The sequence below is a fragment of the Neofelis nebulosa genome, chromosome 2 (assembly GCF_028018385.1).
Source record: "Neofelis nebulosa isolate mNeoNeb1 chromosome 2, mNeoNeb1.pri, whole genome shotgun sequence".
In the NCBI taxonomy this organism is placed as follows: Eukaryota; Metazoa; Chordata; class Mammalia; order Carnivora; family Felidae; genus Neofelis; species Neofelis nebulosa.
Window position 1 is genome coordinate 217504709 of NC_080783.1, and position 21398 is coordinate 217526106.

The following is a 21398-nucleotide window of genomic DNA, read 5'->3' on the forward strand; positions in this document are numbered from 1 at the left end:
CTAGCTTCCCACAGACTCCTACAGTAAAGACTACAGCATTTAGCCACCTGTCCAATGTTTTGGAAAGAGAAAGAAGTCAGGGAGTATTTTGCAACTCAAGCTACCAGACAACGCTGATACCTTCAAAATGTCACCATGAGGCACGCAGATTTGTCATTCTCATTAGATGTCCCCCAGGAGCTCTGCCTGCCCTCTATCCCGAGGTGACAGGACAGCCACACCTGCTAAGTTTCCCGGGCTCTGTGTCCCCTGAGAATGGGCACAGCTCCAGGGTGTTCCCATCCGCTGTCCTCGGTACAGACGCAACTCACCAGATGGGCTTTGCCGCACGAATAGGTTCAGGGCAGCAGCCTAAATCCTACATGGGCTGACCACACTTCCATCAGACTTCTGAGATGTCCCAGTCACTCATCGTTTCCTCTGAAACTTCAACAAATCTTTCAGGACATTTCAAGCAAAAGGGACACTCTCCTGGTCTCCACCAGCATCTCAGTTGCTGAAATGCATCGACCTCAGCAGAGCTTTGTAAGAGCATGAAAAACTAGAAATCGGAGCATGAAGACACAGAGACTGAAGGACTCTGCACACTAGACAGTAACCGAGGAGTAGGAGCTGGTCAGCCATGAGTACAGGATATTAGGAGCCAAAGGGAGGGAAAAACCACAGCCACTTGCTCAGAATTTATGTTTCCATAAGTGAAACATTAGGATTCTCGTATGGAGAAGAAATTATTGATAACGTGCGCTCCCTTAAGGAGGGCTTCTCGAGAGGCCCATTCCAGATTTAATAATAGTCCGCATTCTTCCCCCGAAATGGCAAACGCAGTCCTTGATTTCCTTATCACTGCCGCAGATACATGAATCATTAAGTTGCAAACCAGCAGAGGTTCGGTTTATCACACGCCACCTAGAATATTTAATAAAATAAATTCTAAATAATCAATTCGTGAAGAGTCAACATCTCTTACACTTTTGTAATAAATGTCTACCTCTCACATCCATCATAAAACTGTACATAAATTGTGGCAGCAAAGATGAAAGAGAAAGTGCCCAGGTTTCTCGTGCTGTCATGTAAATACTTAAACACGGACGAATAACATCTGTACCCTCCCTACGGCCTCTATTCTAGGGGGACGTTGTCACATCAAACACGGCCAGGCTACTTTCAAAGCACTTCAGGCCCGAAGATGCATGGGGTTCAGCCTTTCCCTCCTGCCATGAAAGCCTGATCCTTTGACCCACCCGGTCACACCAAGGTCATATTCCTTTGGCTCTGCTGTCCCTGAACAGATCCCTGGAGCTCAGAGTGCATCCTGGGGACCTGCTCTGCCCTCTCCACAGCACTATGGAGCAATGTCCTCGGCTTGTGGGAGAAACGGGACCCAACTGCCCTTGCAAGGACATCTCCTCCTAGCTTCTTCAGACTGAGAACAAATAAACCCATGCCACATGGACACGTTACCACTACAAAGAAAGAGAAAGAAGACATCCTAACTCCACCGGAACAGCGTTGTGATGAACAACACTGTCTGATGTGACAGTGTGTCATGAACAGAAGTGCTAATTCCTGGGGCACCTGGGTGGCTCAGTCAGTTGAGTGTCCAACTCTAGATTTTGGCTCAGGTCATGATCCCGAGGGTCAGGGGAGCAAACCCTGCATAGAGCCCAGTGCTGAGCATGGAGCCTGCTTAAGAATCTCTCTCTCTCCCTCTGCCCTTCTCCCCTGCTCATGCTACCTTTCTCTCTCTCTACAATGAAAAAAAAGAAAATTTTAAGTGTTGATTCCTTACAGAATTATAAGCCGAGCCGGAACACTGTCAGGCTGCAAACGTAAGTCTAAAAACACGGCAGCGCTCACGTGTGAGAGGCAAGTCCCTAATCATCCCCCATCAATCTCTCACTGGTTTCCATTGCACCCTGATGCTTCTAGAACCTGCTGCCATGATTGAGAACAGGAATCGACCAGTCCAAATCCGGCCCTCAGTCTATTTTTGTAAATAAAGTTTCACTGGAACACAGTCACATCCGTTCTTTAACTATTGTCTACGGTTGCTTTCATACTGCAGCAGTGTGACAAGACCATCTGGCCAGCAAAATTGAAACTATTTACTGTCTGACCCTTCGTGGAAGTCCATCACCTTACCCATTCACTCAAAAAATGTTTATTGGGCACCAAATATGCACCAGGTACCATGCCAAGCGCTGGGCTCAGCAGGGGACGAAAGTGCCCTGCTGGGTGGAGACAAACAAAGCAGGAACAGAGCTCGTCCACCTGGGGAAGAGGGCGAGGGAGCCGCTCAGTCAGCACCCGGGGGCGAGCTCCACTGTCGGAGAGAAACCCGCTCTTCTCTCTCCTTCATGGCCAAGGGCAGAATAAAGAGTGGTAGGCTCAAACCGTCTGATCAGAGATTTCACCTACAAGTTTTCAAAAGGTGCTGGGAGTCAAGTAATAAATTACCAGACCAACTTGTGAAATTTTCCTTTGGATATTTTTCTTAACATAAGATTAAAAAACACAACACCCACGAGCCTACGGCTGAGTGACCAAGGGAAGAAAAGAGAATGGTGAGGGTCAATCCCTTCCAGTGCCTACGATACTTTTAGTATCTCCCTAAAAGGCGGGTCTTGATTCAGGAGATCGGGTTGGGTTCTGAGAGTGTGCTGTCCTCGTGAGCTCCCAGGTGAGGTTGACCGGGCTGACCAGTGGGCCACACTGCAGGTAGCAAGTGGCAACATGGCTGTGTACGTGCCCGCGTGGCCCCCGGGTTTTGCATGAGTGAGATACGAGTGTACAGGCACGTCCTGAAGAGCAGAAAGCATTACAAGGTGTTGGAATTCAGATGCGCAAAGAGGAAATGGAAGGTCACTCCACCTGTCCTGGAGGAAAACAAGAGCCAGAAAGGTGCTTTCAGGAAATCACCAGCTTTCCATCTATGGTGCGGGTTTGCATCCAGGAAGGGCAGGCAGAGGGCGGCTTAGCAGCCAGAACCCCAACGCGTGTGCAGAAGAAACAAGGAGACCGGAGCCAGCCCACCGCCAAAGCGGTCTCTGCCCTAGTGCTGTGGGAAGAGCTGTTCCCTTCTTGCCTTTATGCACCGACGCCTTCCTCTGCCATTCCTACTGGGTGTGCAGAAGCCCTCCGTCACGCCTCTGTCTTCCCCGTGATTTTTGCGGGTCTGTGGGAAACAGACACAGAAACTTGGGCCTCATTAGTTTGCAAATCATACGCCTTCCCTGTGTCAGTGACTAACCCGTGTCAACTACAGGGGTCAGGCGTGACTGTCCTAGGATGGGCTGGAGATTCGTGCCCTCTGAGCATGGAGAGCACCACACGGAGAGAGGCCACAGCTGCAGATGACAGGAGTAAATTTCCCCAGCAATGTCAGGGCATTGAAAGATGTGGAGAAGATCAATAATTTACTATTCGGTCAAGTGAAGGCCAGAGATATTCTTTACCCAACCCAAGCAGCTGTATCTGGTCATTTACCGAGGTGGGTGGAATATATATCACGTTCTTAAAAGGCATCCCCGCTTCTGGATGAGGCCGTAAATTATGCTTACAAAAATCAAGGTTATGTGTCTTGAGTAACATCTAACTTTGTGCCTGCTGTATGTTGGGGCCCAAATAGAAAGGCCCTGGGGTGAATTTTGACAGTGGTGTTCAAGAGTTTCCATTGTAATTGAATATGCTAAAATTCCCATTCATGTCCTTGTGGGCTAATCTGCAATCATGTTAAGGGACTGTTATGATAATAATTAAGTACAAGTTCAGCATACCAAGTTGATGCCTTGCTGCTCTACCTTCGACAGGGAGTTTCTAGCTCAATAAGGCTCAAATCAAGTTTAAAAAAGGAAATTGCAAAATATTTTACAGACTGTAATCTACCAGAGACGTGAGGAAGGCAGAAACTACAAACCCATTTCCTTCAACATCTTCCTGGCACCTCTTCACCACTGCCAGGGTCCTGCTTCCTTGGGGGAGCAGCCTCGAAGGGCAAGGCCTGGGCTGCCAGCAGTCCAAGTGGCCCCCCAGAGTCTTTATTCAGAGAGAATAAGAGGGTCCCCGGGCCCGGCGGCCCTTGGGTTTGCTGTCACACTGCCAGGAGTGCCGTCTCTTCTCAGCGGTGGCCAGCGTCCTTCCTGGTTTTTATGGTTCCTGCATCGATTATGTGTCTGGAGATAAACCAACTCACTTCCTCAAGTCCTCAACGAGACCAATACCCAAGCAGCCAAATCTCTGTCTGCAAAGACTCCAAGGAAACTGCTCCGATGGTCAGAGGGTGGCCAGATAAAATACGGGATACCCAGCCCAATATGTGTTTCAGACAAGCAGCAAATAAGACCTCAGCATAAGTATGTCCCAGATAATTACACGGGCCATACTTGTACCGAAAAGTTATGTATTGCTTAACTGACATTCAAATTTCACAGGACATTATGTGCACGTGTGTGTGTGTGTGTGTGTGTGTGTGTGTGTGTGTGTGTACCTACATGGGAGTGCACTAAATCTGGCAACCCTGCATAGGGAGAGTGAGCACACGGACCCCTCGTGCCAAAGTCAATGTGTCCTGGAAGCTTGAGAGCTGTAGCTTCGGGATGGATAGAAACTGGCAATTCATAGTGGGATGGATAAACACAACTTGTTGTCTCTCAGTTAAGGTTGACATGGGGATAGAAAAAGCTCCTACAGGACCTGTGTGAAATGAGAGCCAAGGAGTGACAACAGGCCCTGTAGGCATTCAGAGTGTTGGAGGACGGACTCGCACCCACTGAAGTGGATGGCAAAAGGCCCCCACGTCTTCTTCCTGAAGTCCCCGGGGACCCGAGGGCGCCAGGTTCCTGGGCTTGGGGAACAGTCAGGGAGGGGCTCTTGGTCTTTTGACTCTCTGGGGTTATAAAGAAGGGAGGCCCAGGGATTGGAAGGGGACCACCACTTGTACCGAAAGACCTTCCTCATCCCCCCATCTCACTTGAGACTCGTGCGTGGGTGCCCCATGCTGCATCTTGAAGCCCATGCTCCTAGACCTCCCTGGTCTAAGCACACATCTCCGGAGTATCAGGTGTTCTGAAAGCCGATGTGGTATGGCGATGAGGAAACTGGGGATTTGCAATCAGATAGACCCAGGGTAGTGTGTTGACTCTGTTACAGATGAGCTGGGCATCCTTAGATATATTTCTTAATCTTCTAAAAATTAAGTACATCTTCTGCAAGAATGAGGAAAATGGCATGGCCTGCTAAATGGGAATGTTGCCAAGTCATTGGACAAGATGGCACCCATAAAGCGATGGGGACAGGAACAGGTATTCAGTAGGTGTTCGATGAATGATGCCATAGTTGTCATTGCTGTTGTTAATTGCCTTTGGTCAGGGAAGGCAGAGCCTTAAGAAAAAGAAACAAAACTGCCACCGTGGCCAGGCCTCCATGAGCTCAGCAGAAGGTGAACAGAGGCTATTGCCATTTCAAAGCGTAGCTAGTTTAATGTTATTTATTAGTTAAAATTTAATTATACGAGTTGGGTAGGGACATGTCACCAGGGATGCTAAGTAATTAGAAATTAAAGAAAGACTATGGATTTGAGTTCCTGAATTGATTCTACCAAAACACATCCAGGTAACAGGAAATTGAGTTTTAACGTGCAAGCATGCCAGCAGAACGCTGCACAAAAACTCAGATGATTAAAAGTCAGAAGAGAGCTCGGGAAGATCCTCCAAGGTGCCGCTGGACAGGCTGGCTCGCTCCACTGGAGGCATCATGAGACCAGGACACCTCAACCACCAGTGCCGGACACAAGAGAGGGGGTGGCGGGTTTGGAAGTCGAAGAGCCGAGGGCGAGTCCCCATGGGGATAAACACACCCGACTCACAGGACTGAACCACAGGGTTGGGTGGGGCTCAGATGAGGAGACACCCATGAAAGGAACTGCTCGTGCAGCATATCCACCACTCATGGCATGAGCCTCTGGGTGGCCGGTGCAGACCCTGTCCTCGGAGGGGAAACAAGCCCATTCCAACCCTCCAAAGCCTCTGTGGTTACCGGTTACCACACCTCACTGAAATGACCTGATACGTGTTTCTGTAAGTTTCTCAAGTACGATGTGTGTCCTACCTGCCTCTCCCTATTCTGCCCTTAATAGGCCATCGAGTTCCTGGATACCAGATACAGACCTTCTCGCATCTAGAAGATACTGGATACTTAATACGTGTTTATCGAACCGGACAGGGCTAGTGGAAAGTCAGAGAGAACGCTTCATGAAGGAAGGTACAGAAATTAAAGGGAGGGAATGACTACTGCCGACTGGGGGAGGCCAGGGAAGACGCTCCTGGAAGTTTCCGAAGTTACAAGGCTACCACGACCTCAACGTCAATGTGGGAGAACGTGGGTTCTGAGCCAGGAACGCTGCACCGTACAGACTGGTGGGCGCATGGCGAGTCTGGGAGGGAGCGGAATGAGGCAGCACGTCCACGCACCAGAGCCACACGATCATCCACGAAAAGCAAGAAGCATTGATTCTATTCAAAAACACAAGGCGGCAACACACTGACTCGCCTGGCCCCCTGAGAGCTTCAGCTGCTCAGCCGTTTCATGAGCCAGCTGACCTCCTCCTTGTCTCTACGCTGCTGCTTTCCAAACTTGATCTGGGCTCCATACATGTTTGCGGCTGGCTATTTTAAATATACTCCATCGGCTGCAAGCGAGATATCTATTTATCTTAGGGCTGCCAGCAGGGCTGGAACGATCTGGCATCGCCATGAGGCAGCCCGTTATCTCATGCCCTGTTAATTCCTAATGCGATAACTACAATATCATTCCTACTTCTGAAAGAGGTGCTTTTTTTTTTCTTTTTAGTATGTGGCCTAAGTGTCCAAATAAAGAACATCACTTCTAATGAGGCTGAGTCCAAAAACATAACCTTGTTACCGCCTCTGCTGTGCTCACAACAGGCTTCCGGCTTCCAGGCAGTTCGTCGGGAAGTCAAAGCAACTCTTCCTTCTTGGACATGGTACAAACGTGTCAGCAAAACTAAACTTTCTGTTCGCAGCCGAAAATTCCAATCAGAGGGGATGACTGACATTTCTGCCAGGCAGATGGTCCAGGCCGGGGGTTCCTGTCCACCACAGCACTGGCTCAGTGGGGAAGGATGCCTTTGTCCATGCTACCCACAGTTGAGCCAACGGCCTCTGTGCAGTGCCACCCACTGGTTCCAAAGGCAGGACGTCTGTGGCGAGGCGTGCCTCATGATCAGAGCAGAGAAGGCCTGGTCTCCGGGAGGCGAACATCTGGTCTGTACAGGGCTGGGAGAGATTCTGACATGTCGCAATTCTGGCCACCTGTTGCTTTAAATCACATTAGCTATTTTTCAACAGACCCTGTCACTGCCCCTTGCTATGTCCCACCCCAACCTGTTACTATCTAGCTCCCACCAGTGCCTCGTGCCCCATGTTTATGTCTCCTTTTTACGACCAAGTCTGCCTCAGGTGCCCTTCCCATAGGTTCCACGCAAGGACTCCCACCACACTCCAGGTGACCTGGTGTTAGAGTAGCACACTTGATTTTGTGTCCTGCCATGAGATAGGGAATGTTCATGTTCACGTCACTGCGTCTTCAGTACCTGTCACAATGGGGGAGAAAGCACCAGACAGCTGGCTGACAGATGGACTGTCTGTGCTGACTTGATCTGAAAAAAACACAAATCCCCCCAGGAATGCCCAGGAGCAACTGATGTCCGGGCAAGCACTTTTGCCACAGAACCAGGGGAACCTTGGCTCAAGTCCCACCTCCACACTGATTTGTGGCAGGATACGAGGAGGGAGCAACTCTGTCTGAGGCTCAATTTTTTCATCTATGATATGGGGATAATAATACGTACTTTAGACAGATGTTTCAATGGGGGTTGAATGAGATAGTGTAGCTGGTGTGTATGGAGGAGATTCATAAGCCAGCGGCCATTGCTATACTAAGTGTGTGTGGCTCCTGTCTGTTGTGGAACCCTAGCAGCTAAGGAGTCGGGAGGTAGACAGCCAAGCGCTGGCCTGGGTTCTGTACCCGGCACTCTCAGGAGAGAGGTGTGAACACCAAGCAGAAGACAGCACCATAAGCTTCTGGGACCAGAGGACAGCTCTGGGATCTTGAAAAGTACGTGTACTCTTCCAGCTTGGCCCAAAGACTCCACCCACCTCACCTAACCCGGGGTGTGGCAATACTGGAGGCAGGGGACAGGTCAGATCTCCCCCTCTGCTCTCAGGGAGTCTCCTATCCCCACAGCTCCCACCCTCATCAAGGCTCCAGATAAGCAGGCACGAATGTCCCTGGGGTGCAGAGCCAACCTCAGGCCTGCTCAGATTTCATCTCCTGAAACGCTGACATCACATCACAACCACCTTCTTTTTCCTCCCTGCCAACCTTTGTCGTCCCTGGAAACCTTATCGAGCTGGCTTCTCCGTGGCTTACAGACAAGACAACTAATCGTGGACTTAACAGCTCGTCAGCTTCAAAAGCGGCTGCCCCCATCCTGTGCCTGGCTGAGAAAATCAATGAGCTTTTGAGTTGCCGTGTGTTCCTAGGGCCCCAGCCTCCGAGAACAAAAGAAGCCGGACTGCTGAGCGGTTCCGTGGACAGGGCTGGCAGTTTTCCTGGCCTGAGGGAAGGCTTATAGCAAGTGATATGTTAAACGGTAGATCCAAATATCTTTATCATGCCCTTGAACTGAGGAAACCAGCTGAGGTGGTAGAAAATCACAGCTCCAAGATCCGTGAGATGCAAAGCTTCATGTGTGTCGCATGGCAATTCCCTGGCTGGAAAGGACCACCTGCCCACTGTCCCCACATGACCTCTGGGCTTCCTGGCCATTGGTCCAGGCCAGAGCAAATGCAGGAAATGTGCAGTGAGGTGAGGGCAGCCCTTGCCAAAGAGGTCTTTCTCTGGGGCTGTTTGAAAACCATGCCCTGTGGTAGACAATCCATCACGAAGGACACCTGCTCGCATGAGAATGTGCTCATCCCCACAAACAATTAAGACAGACTCCATTCAGACCGAACAGGGCACTGTCTTTCATCCATCTGTGTACAGGGGGGGCACAGAAGAGATGGGAATTCTCAGTGCTGCTGGGCATGTAATTGGCACAGCCACTTGGGAGCAATTTCACAGTGTCCAGTAAAATGAAAGACACTAAGGCCTCACACCCACCAATTCCGGCAGGCCTGGGCTGCACATGTGTACAAGCAGACCTGTATGAACATGTCTCCTGAAAGAACTGTGATGCTGAAAAGCTGGACAGAGTCTAAAAAGGCACTGACTAGGGCGTGGCTCGAATGCTCCTGCAGTGGAAAACTATAGAGCAGTTAAAAGGGATGAGGGGTTAGTGTCAACAGAGACGGAGCTCAGACCACCACGCTAAGTGAAAAGGGGGAGTCCAGATAGACTATGTAAGTAATGCACACAGTCCTACCCAACTTCAAGAGCTTGGCTGATCGTCCACCTCACTAGGAAGCCTCTCTGGTCATCCCAGTCCATTTGGGATCCTCTGGACACTTGTCCTAAAGGCTCAGGCTTCTGTTCTTCTCAGCCGCCAGTGACTTTCAGGTATGTCCGCCTCTTTAATTTGACCATGAGTCTCTGAGGCAGAAAACATGGCTTCTGTTTTCCCTGTGGACACTACAGGGCCCTGCACAGAGTAGGGCCGCAGTCAGTGCTCAGTGACTGACTCGATGGGACAACCTGCGAGCTGAGTGGAAGAGGCCACCACACCACGTGCCTGCCTGGGGTGGCCTCACTCTCCAAGAGCCGGAGAGCACACACCTCATGTTGCTGACCAAGGGTCTCTAAGCCCGTCTCCCATCCCCACTCCCCACCGCCACTGATACTTGGCAGGTTTCGGAGACCCCTCGTTGTCTGGCCCGTTCCCTGCCCTTGCATTCCGAGGGTCTCGATCTCCCCCATACAGGTGTCTGCACCCGAGACTGCAAGCGTGAGCCACAAAGAACTCCAAACACAAATATGGTCTACAAATAACCACCAATCATTCTGACTCCGTCCAGCGACAATTCTAATTTAGAACATGGGAAGAAAATGAGCACTGTGGATTTTTGTTTTGTTTTGTTTTGTTTTGCCCCAGGCTTTTGAGCTGCTGCTGAGGAAGAATTCCACCCCACTGCTACTTACAACCCAAAGTTCCTGATTTACGTGTTATTGAAGACGAACTGTGCCAGAGAGCTGCAGGCCCAGGGGCCGTCTGCTGCAGCGCTGGTGTGAGTTCCCACAGACCCTGGTAGTCCTGGGAAGAGTCCTGTGCCAGTCGCAACCACGCTTCTCACTTTCTGCCCACCCAGCCCAGTCCCCGTGCCCTCGGGCCCCTCGAGGGCTGATCTGCTGGCCCCATCACCAATCGGTCCTAGACCGGGGTCCATAGGAGTGCATTCAGGGCGATCCGCATTTTAATGTCTCGTGAGTTGATTAAGCCACACTGTGCAAACACTGAATACAGGAGAACATAGGAAAAGTGGGATTTCTCATATTGGGGCTTTTCTTTGCTCATCATCATAAAGCATTGTTATTGGGTGTTTAAAAAAAACAACCACAAAAACATAAAACAGAAGTTATCTCTCTCTGTGGGGTAATATAATAAAAGCCACTGGATGCTATTTTTAACAGCCATAAAAGCACATGATTAATACAGAAAAAGTCATAATGATAAAGTGTGTCACGAAGAATGTCGGCCTGGAGTGTGAGCCGTTGAACTCAAGAGGGCTTATCGTCCAGGTGATCAATCCTGGCATGCTAGGGGACCCAACACACCAGCGGACTCCAGGATCTCTCTCTTTGACCCACGCGAATTGCCAGGTGGATCACAAGCTACCTTCTCGGCTCCTGACCCAAGACAGCACCATCCTCGCGGGGAAGATCTTTTACAAGGATCAAGCCATGCAACGAAGTGTGTGCTCGCTAACTAGCAGCCACAAACGTACCACGATTCATACCCTCTCTCTCTACCGCTGTGACACACGGCTTAGGCCTTCCAACAATGAAAGGGCCCCAGGAGAAAGTGTCCATGGCCACCTGAGAGTCGGAGCCTGTGGTCTCAGAACAATAGCAAAACCACCACACTGCACCTTGCCTTCCCCCAGGATCCAAACCGAAGGGTGCACAGATCCCAAGATGTGCCCAGCAGCGCCCACCTCCACCCCAGCCACAAGAACCCCAACTGTTCATCTTTAACACCTCCGAGCTCTCTGAGGTTGAAATGCCCAGAAGGAAATGGAAGAGGCTGCCAGCAGAGGGAGTAAAGCCAGGCTCTGGTCGGAGATCACCAGATCCCAAGGGACCCACTCAGCAAAGGCAGGTCCAGGCCACCTGGATGGGGAGACACTTTACGTGGCTCCTTCTTCCCTCACACCTGCACATTCTCAATGCACCTGCAGCCTTCTCCGTGATAGATACAACACAGGGTTCTGCAGGAACCTTGCAAATCCCAGTCTATGCACCAAGGACTCCCAAGAAACAGGACTGCTTTAGTTAAATCTGGCTTTACGGAAAACTTGAACGGAGGCTATTGGGTAAGAAGGAAGAAAAAAAAAAAAACAGCAAACGGGGGCTTGGCAAACAGAAATGCTTTCGACAGAGGTGACTGGCAGCAAATTACTCCAAAGCGATCCCGTGTCATTGCAGCCCAGAAACAACATTTGTGGAACAAGAGAGCCTTTCTGCCCTTTACCTCCACTCCCTGGACCTTGAGTTTCATGTGGTCCTCTCTGGTCGTTTTCCCGTCTTTCCTCTTTTTCCAGCAATACCCATCCTTCCTGTATTTCACCTTCTTCCTGTTGTAGAGGATCATTGAGCCATTCTGTGGTCTGGAAACAACAAATGGTTAAGTTACCAAGAGAACCAAGCAGAAGAAAAATTTATGAAGAAAGATATCGTGGACCAGGAAAAGTCTCTACAGAAAAGCAATATTCCACATTTGCCAGAACATAATTTTTCACCTTTTATTGCAGCTCCCTGGATTAACCATGTTTTATGGCCAGCCAAAATTTGCTTGTGGATTTGGTACCTAATGAATTAAATGTGTCAATGATAGGCTTAAAAAACATCCCCTTAGTAATATCCACCATCTAATCAAGATATACGATGTGGGGGCCTGAGCTCCGTGCTGAAAAGTAGAAAAACAGCAAGAGAAAGCAAAAAGAGCCGGGGGGGTTGTGGCAGACTGCAATATCTTATCTCTTGTAGAAAGATTTTCTACACATCTTTTAATCCATCACCCAGCATTAGGAAATAAATAAGTTTAATGCAGACGCTAGATGACTATGTTAAGAACAGACCAATGGAAGAACTAGTCGCCCAGGCCAAACGCTCTTGATTCATTGCGTGCGTTTAGATCACTGCAAGATTCAGAGGAACATCTATAGCGCTTCTTCTCAAGCCAGCTAAGTACCTGATTCTTTCACATTTGGGCTTCGGCTGTCAGAAGGCTCAGCCCTGCCAGGTAAATTTGTCTATTTGGTCCACGACCACTGTACCTTAGGAAAATCGTTGGCTTCCCGCTCGCTAAACGCTGAGAGGGGATGGCCACTCTTGTGCCATTCCAAAAGAACAAACAGAAAAGAAGCGTGAATTGTCCTAAAAGAAGTCACGCACCAACCGAAGAGAGCAGAGGATGTTCACGCGCACCTCTGCAGCTACAGAGGGCACACACTTTGGTTTGGAAACGCCAAGGAGAGAAACAACTAAATTCCTCTGGCAGCATGTGCTGTGGCAAGCCGCTTCCAGAGTGAAGCAGCAGCAGGTGTGGGAGATTCAACCTTCAAGGAAGACTGAGGTTCCCCCTGAAAGCAAAGAGTACGTCACTCGCTCCCCATGGCCATGCTACCCCTGGCTGAGACCTTAGCACAGGGAGGTCACAAATGAGTCTATGTGTCCAGCAGACCAGCACAGGCACATCTCACTCCTAGCCTTGGCGTGAGAGCTCCTTACACATACAAGGCAAAGGAGGTGGTTTCTTCCAGTGCAAGTGGGCGTCTGTGTCTTTGCGACAGTGGTTCCTCGTGGCCTAGGGCAGGAGCCTGTATCCCAGTCTTTCCTTCCTCCTCCCCCAACAAGGAGCCATTTCACAGTCAGGCACAGAACACTGGCTAGTGACGTCTTACTACATTGTCTGGGGCAGGGGGTGGGAGTCACGCCAGGGTGACAGAGGCTAACTGTAGTTCCCACCCAGACGGGCTGTGTCATTCAGCAGCGAGCTGACTGAACAGCAATTCCATTGGAAATTATAGACTTTCAACAGCGACTCCCAACACTTCATTGTTTGCCGATCATGGTGCAATTGGTTTATGTCAGTGCTGGTTTCCTCCCTGAGTGTGGCCGACTAAAACAATTGGGAAATAGCTTCACAGGCTTGTCACAATGCTGTCACCTGACCGTTTGTCTCGCACTTACGAGTCCGCACTGAAAACCTTACAGTATTCATCCATTTCTAGATAGCAGGGAGGCTGGAATATGGGGCCACCTGGGCCTGCCTCTCTCCACTCCGGCCCTGCTCATCGTACCCAAACCATTGGAAGGGCCCCAAAGTCCAACTACTATGCTCAGGGCCAGTGCCTCGGGAATAAGCGAAGGAACACATCTGATCAAATAGACGGTTCTGCATTTGTCCCGCCCCCTCCACGCAGGAATGAAGACATCCACGGGAGCGTGCAAGGAACCCCATCTGCTGAGGAAGACACAACATTAATCCAGTCCAGCTTCTTGTGAGCCAAGACAGCTACACGCAGAGCTGCTCCACAGCCCCACTCTTTCTAAACATGATCGGCAAACCTCAGCAGAACGTTCAGGCCAACTGTCCTCAGATCGTGACTGGTACGACCCAAAGAGAGTGAACGTCCCAGAATACTGTCACGTCCATAGTCAGAACCACAACTGTTCCCACCTTAGGAAACCCATCTTCCCCTGGTGACCTGCCCTTTGCATTCTGAGAACGTGAGAATGGCCCTGTCATCCGACACTTTGAGCTGGACATAATCCCGCAGGGAGCCCAAGTGGCCAACTTAAATGGCCTTAATAAATGGAGTCGTCATTTTAACTTGCAATAATGAGCAACCTAATGGTGTTTAATCCAGCACTCTGATTGTATTAGAACTTGCTTCTGCTCCGTGTGATGGGGGTAGGTCCCTCCCTCCATTGTTCTCGGGTCCTAAGAATGGCAAAGAGAAAAACAGACCGCAGAGGGGCCCCACAACGTGAAGAAAATGAGGCTGAGCTGCCAACCCAGAATATAATCAAGAACAAGTCGGAGCTGGTGGGAAGGGGTCCAGGGAAGGAGGGATGGGTGGACTAGGCCCCACAAGAGGGGTCCAGCCAGGGGAGGGCTTTACTACATCTCACAGCAGCATAAAGGCAGCACCCCCCTGAGAAGAGCAGGGAAATGGAAATGGAGCTGAGGACAGACAGCAGTGGCAACAGAGAGTCAGGTAAGAGGGACGGAAGTCCTTCCACTTAACAATCCCACCAAGTCCCAGTCAGTGTCTGGTGTGGGAGAAGCAGGCCACGTGCGTGTCTGTACCTGTGTCTACACCTGTGTCTCTGTCTGTAGTCTACACCTGTACCTGCGTCTATGTCTGTCTGCATCTCTATCTACATCTGCAACCACACGTGTGTATCGATGCTGACATCGGCACCTACGTCGACATCCGTAGCTACACCTGTATCTGTGCCTTTATCCAGGCTGTTTGCATTCTCACCACAACATGATGAGGTAAGATCATCACTCCCAACAGATGAGAAAACCAAGGCCTTGTAGCCACAGAGTGTCTGAGCAGGATTCACTCGGACTCAGGGTGACTCCAGTATCTCCCCCAAGTCTACTGGTTTAGCATAGATTGTGGGTGGGGCCAGTCCTGGTTTGCTCCCCTGACTGGGTGATTTAACACCCTGAAAGCACGCCTCACCCAGGGGGTGGGGATTTGGTGGGTGAAGTCCTGGCCCCCTCACTCCACAACTGGGATATCTCTGAGGCAATCCCAGGCCTCCTTACCCCACACTCAGGATGACTCTGGGTGTTCTATATGATCTTCTAGAGCCTAAGTGCCAGTTGCCCAGATGGAGACCCGCTGGACAAGAGCCCTCTATTTGTTGTGGGATTTTTTTTTAATTTTTAAAAAATGTATTTATTTATTTTGAGAGAGAGAGTGACCAAACAGGAGAGGGGCAGAGAGGGGGCAGAGAGAATCCCAAGCAGGCTCATGCTGTCAGCATACACCCTGACGTGGGGCTTGAACTCATGAACAGTGAGATCCTGACCTGATCTGAAACCAAGAGTCCAAAGCTTAACCAACTGAGCCACCCAGACGCACCCATGAGCCCTTTATTTGTATTCCTCCCCTTCCTCTCTCACCTTCATGCCCCCTCTGGCGCTTCCCAAGACTGCCTCTCAAATAAGCTGTACTGGAGTCTATCTATCTCAGGGTCCCCTGGGGGAACCTGACTGAAGCTGACCATCTAAGAGATACTCAGGGAAACAATCTGAGACCTCCAAGGCAGCAGCCAGAGAAATATCAAGAAAAAACCGTGAGCATTAGGGATGCTTCTAGAGGGAGGCTTCTAGCCAAATAACCTTTTTATCTGAGATACGAATGGCTGGCAAAACCAGTAACACTCATGCAATATGGTGAAAAGATCATGGGATCAATGGAAAAGCTACTGAAAATTACAAAAGTAAACCAGCAAGTATAAAGTTAAGATACATAATCAATAGTTTGTGTGTGTGTGTGCAGTCTGTGAGTGTGTGTGTGATATACACACACACTCACAGACTGCACACACACACACACACACACACACAAATGAGACAGAAGGAATGATGGGTAACTTCTTCATATATATACTGTATGTCTTACATCATACAGTAAATGCTATCAAGAAAAAAGAAAACTAAATACTTAGGCATAAATTTAATAAGACATTCCCAAAACACAAGGAGAAAAACTATAAAAATCTAAAGGACAAAATAGGTTTCAGTAAATGCAAAAACATAACATGTTCTTGGTTAGGAAAAGCAAAAATCGTAAAAATGTCAGTCTTCCAAAAATTAATCTATAAACAAAATGTAATGACAACAAGAATCCCATTAGGGTTTTTTCTTTCTGGATCTAGAGAATCTTATTACAAAATTTATGAGGAAGGAAAAAACACCAGTGATAGCCAGAAAAACTTTAATGAAGAGAACCAAAGTGTAGAGGCTAGCCCTATAGGTTATTAACACATTCTATAAAACCTCTATATTTAAAGAAGTATGGAATTGACATGTGAATACATAGAAAGACCAAGGGAACAGAAGAGAAAATCCAGAAATATTCCCACTTCCACATGCAAATTAATATACTTTATAATTTTTTTAATGTTTATTTATTATTGAGAGACAGAGAGACACAGAGCATGAGCAGGGGAGGGGCAGAGAGAGAGGGAGACACAGAATCCGAAGCAGGCTCCAGGCTCCAAGCTGTCAGCACAGAGCCCAACGTGGGGCTCGAACACAAAACCGCGAGATCATGACCTGAGTCGAAGTCGGACACTTAACCAACTGAGCCACCCAGGCACCCCGCAAATTAATATGCTCTAAAGGAGACATCACAAATCAGTGGAGGAAGGGGACTGACTTTTTAATAAGTGATACTGGCATATGGAAAAAGATAAAGTTGGATCTATTCCCCACACTGTAGAGCAGAATGAATTCCAAATGGACCCGAGATTTAAATGTTGTAAATAAAATCAGACACTACTATAGGAGAAAACATAGGTGAATTTCTCTATAACCTGAAAGTGGAGAAAACTTCCTAAGCATGATTAAAGACGCAGCAACAACAGGTGAAAGACAGGTACAACAGGGAACATAAACATAAAACTGGCAGCATGTTCTCCAACGTGGCAGCACCATTTTGCTTTCTGACTAGAAATGAACGAGAGTTCCAACATCACATCCTTTCCAGCATTTGGCATTGTCTCATCTCTTGGATTATGGCCATCCTACTGGGTGTGTGGCAGCGTTTTAATTTGCGTCTCCCTAATGATTAATGATATTGAGCATCTTTTCATGTCCTCATTAGCCATTCATATAAGTTCTTTGGTGAAATGTCTATTTGAATCTTTTGCCCATTTTTAATTGAGTTGTGTTCTTCTTTTTGAGTTGTAAGAGCTATTTTGATAAAATCTGGATAGAAGTCTTTTATCAGATAATGGATTTGCAAATGTTTTCTCTTGGTCCATGGCTTTCCTTTTCTTTATGGGTTTCTTTTAAAGAGCAAAAGATTTTAATTTTGGTAAAGTCCCAATTTATCAATTTTTTTCTTTTATGAATCATGCTTTCAGTATCATATCTAGGATTATTTTTCACCTGACCTGAAGTCACAGAAAACTTTTCTTGTGTTTTCTTCTGAGCTTCACAGTCTTAGCTTTCACATTTAAGTCTACGGTGCATTTTAAGTTAGCTTTTGTGTATGGTGTGAGGTAAGGGCCTAAGTTGATTTTTGGCACATGGATATCCAATTGTCCCAGCACTATTTTTGTTTGTTTGTTTGTTTGTTTTTGTTGTTGCTTAAAAAAAAGGCTATCCTTTTCCCCATTGAAGTATGCTTGCATGTTTGATTAAAATAAATTGACCATAAACATAAGACTTGATTTCTGGACTTCATATTTTTCTCTGTTTTCTGTCCTTATGCCAATACTATACTGTCTTGATTGCTACAGCTCTGTAGTAAATTCTGAAGTCAGGAACTATATGTCTTCCAACCTTGCCCTTATTTTCCAAAACTGTCTTGGTTATTCGAGGTCCTTTGTATTCCTATAAAAACTTCTAAGGTAAGTTTGACAATTTCTGCAATACCAACAAGAACAACAATAAAAATGCCTGCTGGGATTTTGATAGAGGTTGCAGCGAGTCTAAAAATATATTTGGAAAGAACTGCCATCTTAACAATATCAAGTCTTCTAATCACTTCCAATCACAGAACATGGAGTGCTTCTCCATTTATATAAATCTTTAATTTCTCTCAATAAGACTTCATAGTACAGGTTTCACACTTTATAAATTAAATTATCTAAGTCCTTTATCCATTTTGATGCTACTGTAAATGGAACTGTTTAATGTTTTTGTTTGTTTAAATATGGAACGCTTCACGAATTTGTGTGTCATCCTTGCATAGGGGCCATGCTGATCTTCTCTGTATCATTCCAATTTTAGTATATGTGCTGCCAAAGTGAGCACTGGAATTGTTTACTTTAAATTTCATTTTTAGATTGCTCATTTACACATTTCCACTTACATATAGATACACAGTTGATTTTTGTACGCTGATCCTGTATTCTGTGACCTTGATAAATTCGTGTATTAGTTCTAGTAAAATTTTTTTGCAGATTATTTAGGATCTTTTACATTTATAATCAAGTCACCTATGAATAGAGTTTTGCTTCCTCCTTTCCATTCTAGATGCCTTTTCTTTTTCTTCCCTTATTGTACTGGCTAGAACCTCCAGTACAATGTTGAATAGAAATGGCGAGAATAAACAACCCTGTGTTGCTCCTCATCTTAGGAGGAAAACAACCAGTTTCACCATGAAGTATGATGTGAGCTGTGTCAAAGATTTTAAATCATACAAAAAGGACACGGGCAGGGGGTCTGGGTGGCTCAGTCAGTTAAGTGTCAGACTCTTGATCTCAGCTCAGGTCTTGATCTCACAGTTGTGAGTTCAAGCCCCCTGTTGGGCTCCACACTAGGTGTGAAGCCTACTTAAAAAAAAAAAAAAAAAGACTTGGGAATCAACTTGAAGAAGCTCCTACTGGCCAAAAATGAGCCAATTCAAGCATCAATAAGAATAGCAACTGCTTTGAATTAAAAAACGTTAAATATGTTTAAATCCATGAGTTCATAATGAACCTAAAGTGCACAAACAAAAAACTAATTGATCGTTGTTGGAGGAGGCTCCTGACCTAATACATTATTTTGAAAACTGAAGAAGTATAAGGAGGAAGAATCAGGCATTTATCTTACCTTTCCTGTATAAACTGTTCCTTTGAGTTAGCAAATTGCAGAAGAGAGGACTTTCTCTATAAAAGTATTCCCGCCAATAAATGAAGAAGTGAGAGAATTAAAACATCACCATTTTGCAACCCCTAATAATTAATGAATCAGCAATTAATGACTGACATCACAAAAGAGAAACAACCAGATAGAATGTGTCCCTGATAGAAGAATACTTTGCTGTAGGGGAAAAAAAAATTTTTTAAAAAGGAATTTAAAATTATTCAGACCTCCTGATCTACCACTTTATAAGGTCCACGGAGGACAGAAGAACATGGTAAAGGGAACCATGGGATGCTGTCAGCAAAATCCAGACTGTGGGAAACCACAGGGCAGATAGATGACCTGGATTCTTCAATGGATTCAGTGAAAAAGAGAGTAAGAGAATGCTCGAGTAGGAATATATAGATTAAAAGAGACAAGAGATGTGTCAACCAGTCACAATCTGTAAAAAACAAACAAAAAAAAATACAGCGTTTGTGAAACAACTGGAACAGTGATTGGATATTTAACAATATCTAGAATTATTAATTTTTAAGTGATAATTGTAGTGCAGGAGTATGTTTTTAAAAAGAGACCTTATATTTTAAAGATATATACTAAAACATTTACTGATGAAATTGTATAGTGTCTACAACATGCTTCATGACAATGTGTGTGGTGGGAGGAGGAAACGTGAATGAAACAAGACTGGCCATGTGTTGACTACAGTTGAAAGTGGATGATAAGTATATAGGAGTTTATTACACTAGCCTGTCTATATTTGTAGATGTTTGAAATTTTCCATAATAGGAAGTTAAAGAAAAAAAAGATGATCACGGGATTTGAAGTGAGCTCTAGGTTACATCTTAAAGCTTGGCTCAACTCCTTATGAGCTGTGTGACCTTGAACAAATTACTTGATCCCTCTGTTGTAGCTGACATAATGTATGAGAGGTGCCCGGCCACCCACCACGTAATATGTGTTCTTCATGACTAATAACAAATGTGGCCCCTTTTTGTAGGGGCCTCTGCCAGGGACAATGATGGAGGGATTTAGGGTGTAATGAAATGGCACGTCGTAGGGTGCCGCTAGAAAATTCACCCAGGGGAGAGGCTGTCTGTCTGTAAGCACTGAGGCACACACACTCGTCCACCACTTTAAGGCAAAATACATTTTTCAAATTAGGTACATTGAAGACAATCAGTAAATGAAGATCAGAGGGGGGATATGTTCTTGAGAGGTTTCGTGTGTGGATATTAAAGAGGAATTTATGGAGCCACAGGGGGCTGCAGCCAACGCTAGGTTAATCCTACAAAAGGAATGGTCCAGATACTCTTTCCAGTGCTTGAGTCTAACTTTAGAAATCAGTGTCTCCTAAACAGCTCAGATCCATGGCCCTCCTCCTAGAACCCTCCCTTCCCCTATCACTAACAGATCACTTCCAGGACCTTGACAGCCACCTGAAATTCCATGCAGACAACTGAGAACCAGCCCGCTACCCCAGCATCCATGGGCTTCCTCAGGTCTCTCGTCAGCCCCTTTCTGGCCTGGCCTGGTGGCAGCTGACTTTGTGCTGTCAGCTCTGTTCTGGCTGACTGTCTACTGTCCCACTGAAGTCATACAATGTGTCCCTGTGGCTTCCCTTGGAGAAGAGAATGGATGATGTCCTCATTCCCAGTAAGACTCCATAAGCAGTGTCTGGATGGCTTCTAAAGAGTAAGCATCTCCAGAGAGTCCCTTTTTGCAGCTAGAACCCAAACCTGGGTAGGTTCCCCCTTTCTCCTCCCCTTCTATTCATTGCCCTTGGTCCCAACCCTCACACCAGGAGGCACAGAGAAGGGCCCAGGTGGAGAGAAATGCAATTCCTGCAGTTCCAATGGCCTCTAAATCTGACCCCAAATGTGAAACGGGCTCCTGTGGCAAGGCACAACGTGTAGTGTCCTAGAGCAGGAATGCTGTTCCCGAGGCCAGTGTGGAATCTCCGTTCCAGTGGGCAATTAAGAAAAGAGGAACACCACTCTTCACTGCCGCTTACACACGCGTGCCCACAACTTTCCTTCTGATCTTTCCAACCCAGAATGACCTGACTGAAATGCACCATTAGAAGTGTGTGGCCTAGGGGCCCCTGGGTGGCTCAGTCAGTTGAGTATCCAACTTCGGCTCGGGTCATGATCCCACGGTTCATGGGTTCGAGCCCCACGTTGGGCTCTGTGCTGACAGCTCAGAGCCTGGAGCCTGTTTCGGATTCTGTGTCTCCCTCTCTCTCTGTCCCTTCCCCACTTGTGCTCTGTCTCCCTCTGTCTCAAAAATAAATAAACATTTAAAAAAAATTATTTAAAAAAAAAGTGCATGGCCT

At 47.1% G+C, this 21398-nt stretch overlaps 1 protein-coding gene and 1 non-coding gene across 10 annotated transcripts in view; both read right to left on the minus strand.

The window, feature by feature from the left end:
- CAMTA1 (calmodulin binding transcription activator 1) overlaps positions 1 to 21398 on the minus strand; it is an 827492-nt gene that overhangs the window by 416954 nt on the left and 389140 nt on the right. For all 9 annotated transcript variants that reach the window (XM_058719234.1, XM_058719242.1, XM_058719241.1 and 6 more), the window contains exon 5: positions 11708 to 11843. In XM_058719234.1, coding sequence (XP_058575217.1) covers positions 11708 to 11843 — 136 coding nt within the window. The remainder of the gene's footprint in view (positions 1 to 11707; positions 11844 to 21398) is intronic.
- LOC131505768 (U6 spliceosomal RNA) lies at positions 18141 to 18247 on the minus strand. Its single transcript, XR_009258544.1, has one exon. It is a non-coding gene; the product is annotated as a U6 spliceosomal RNA (small nuclear RNA).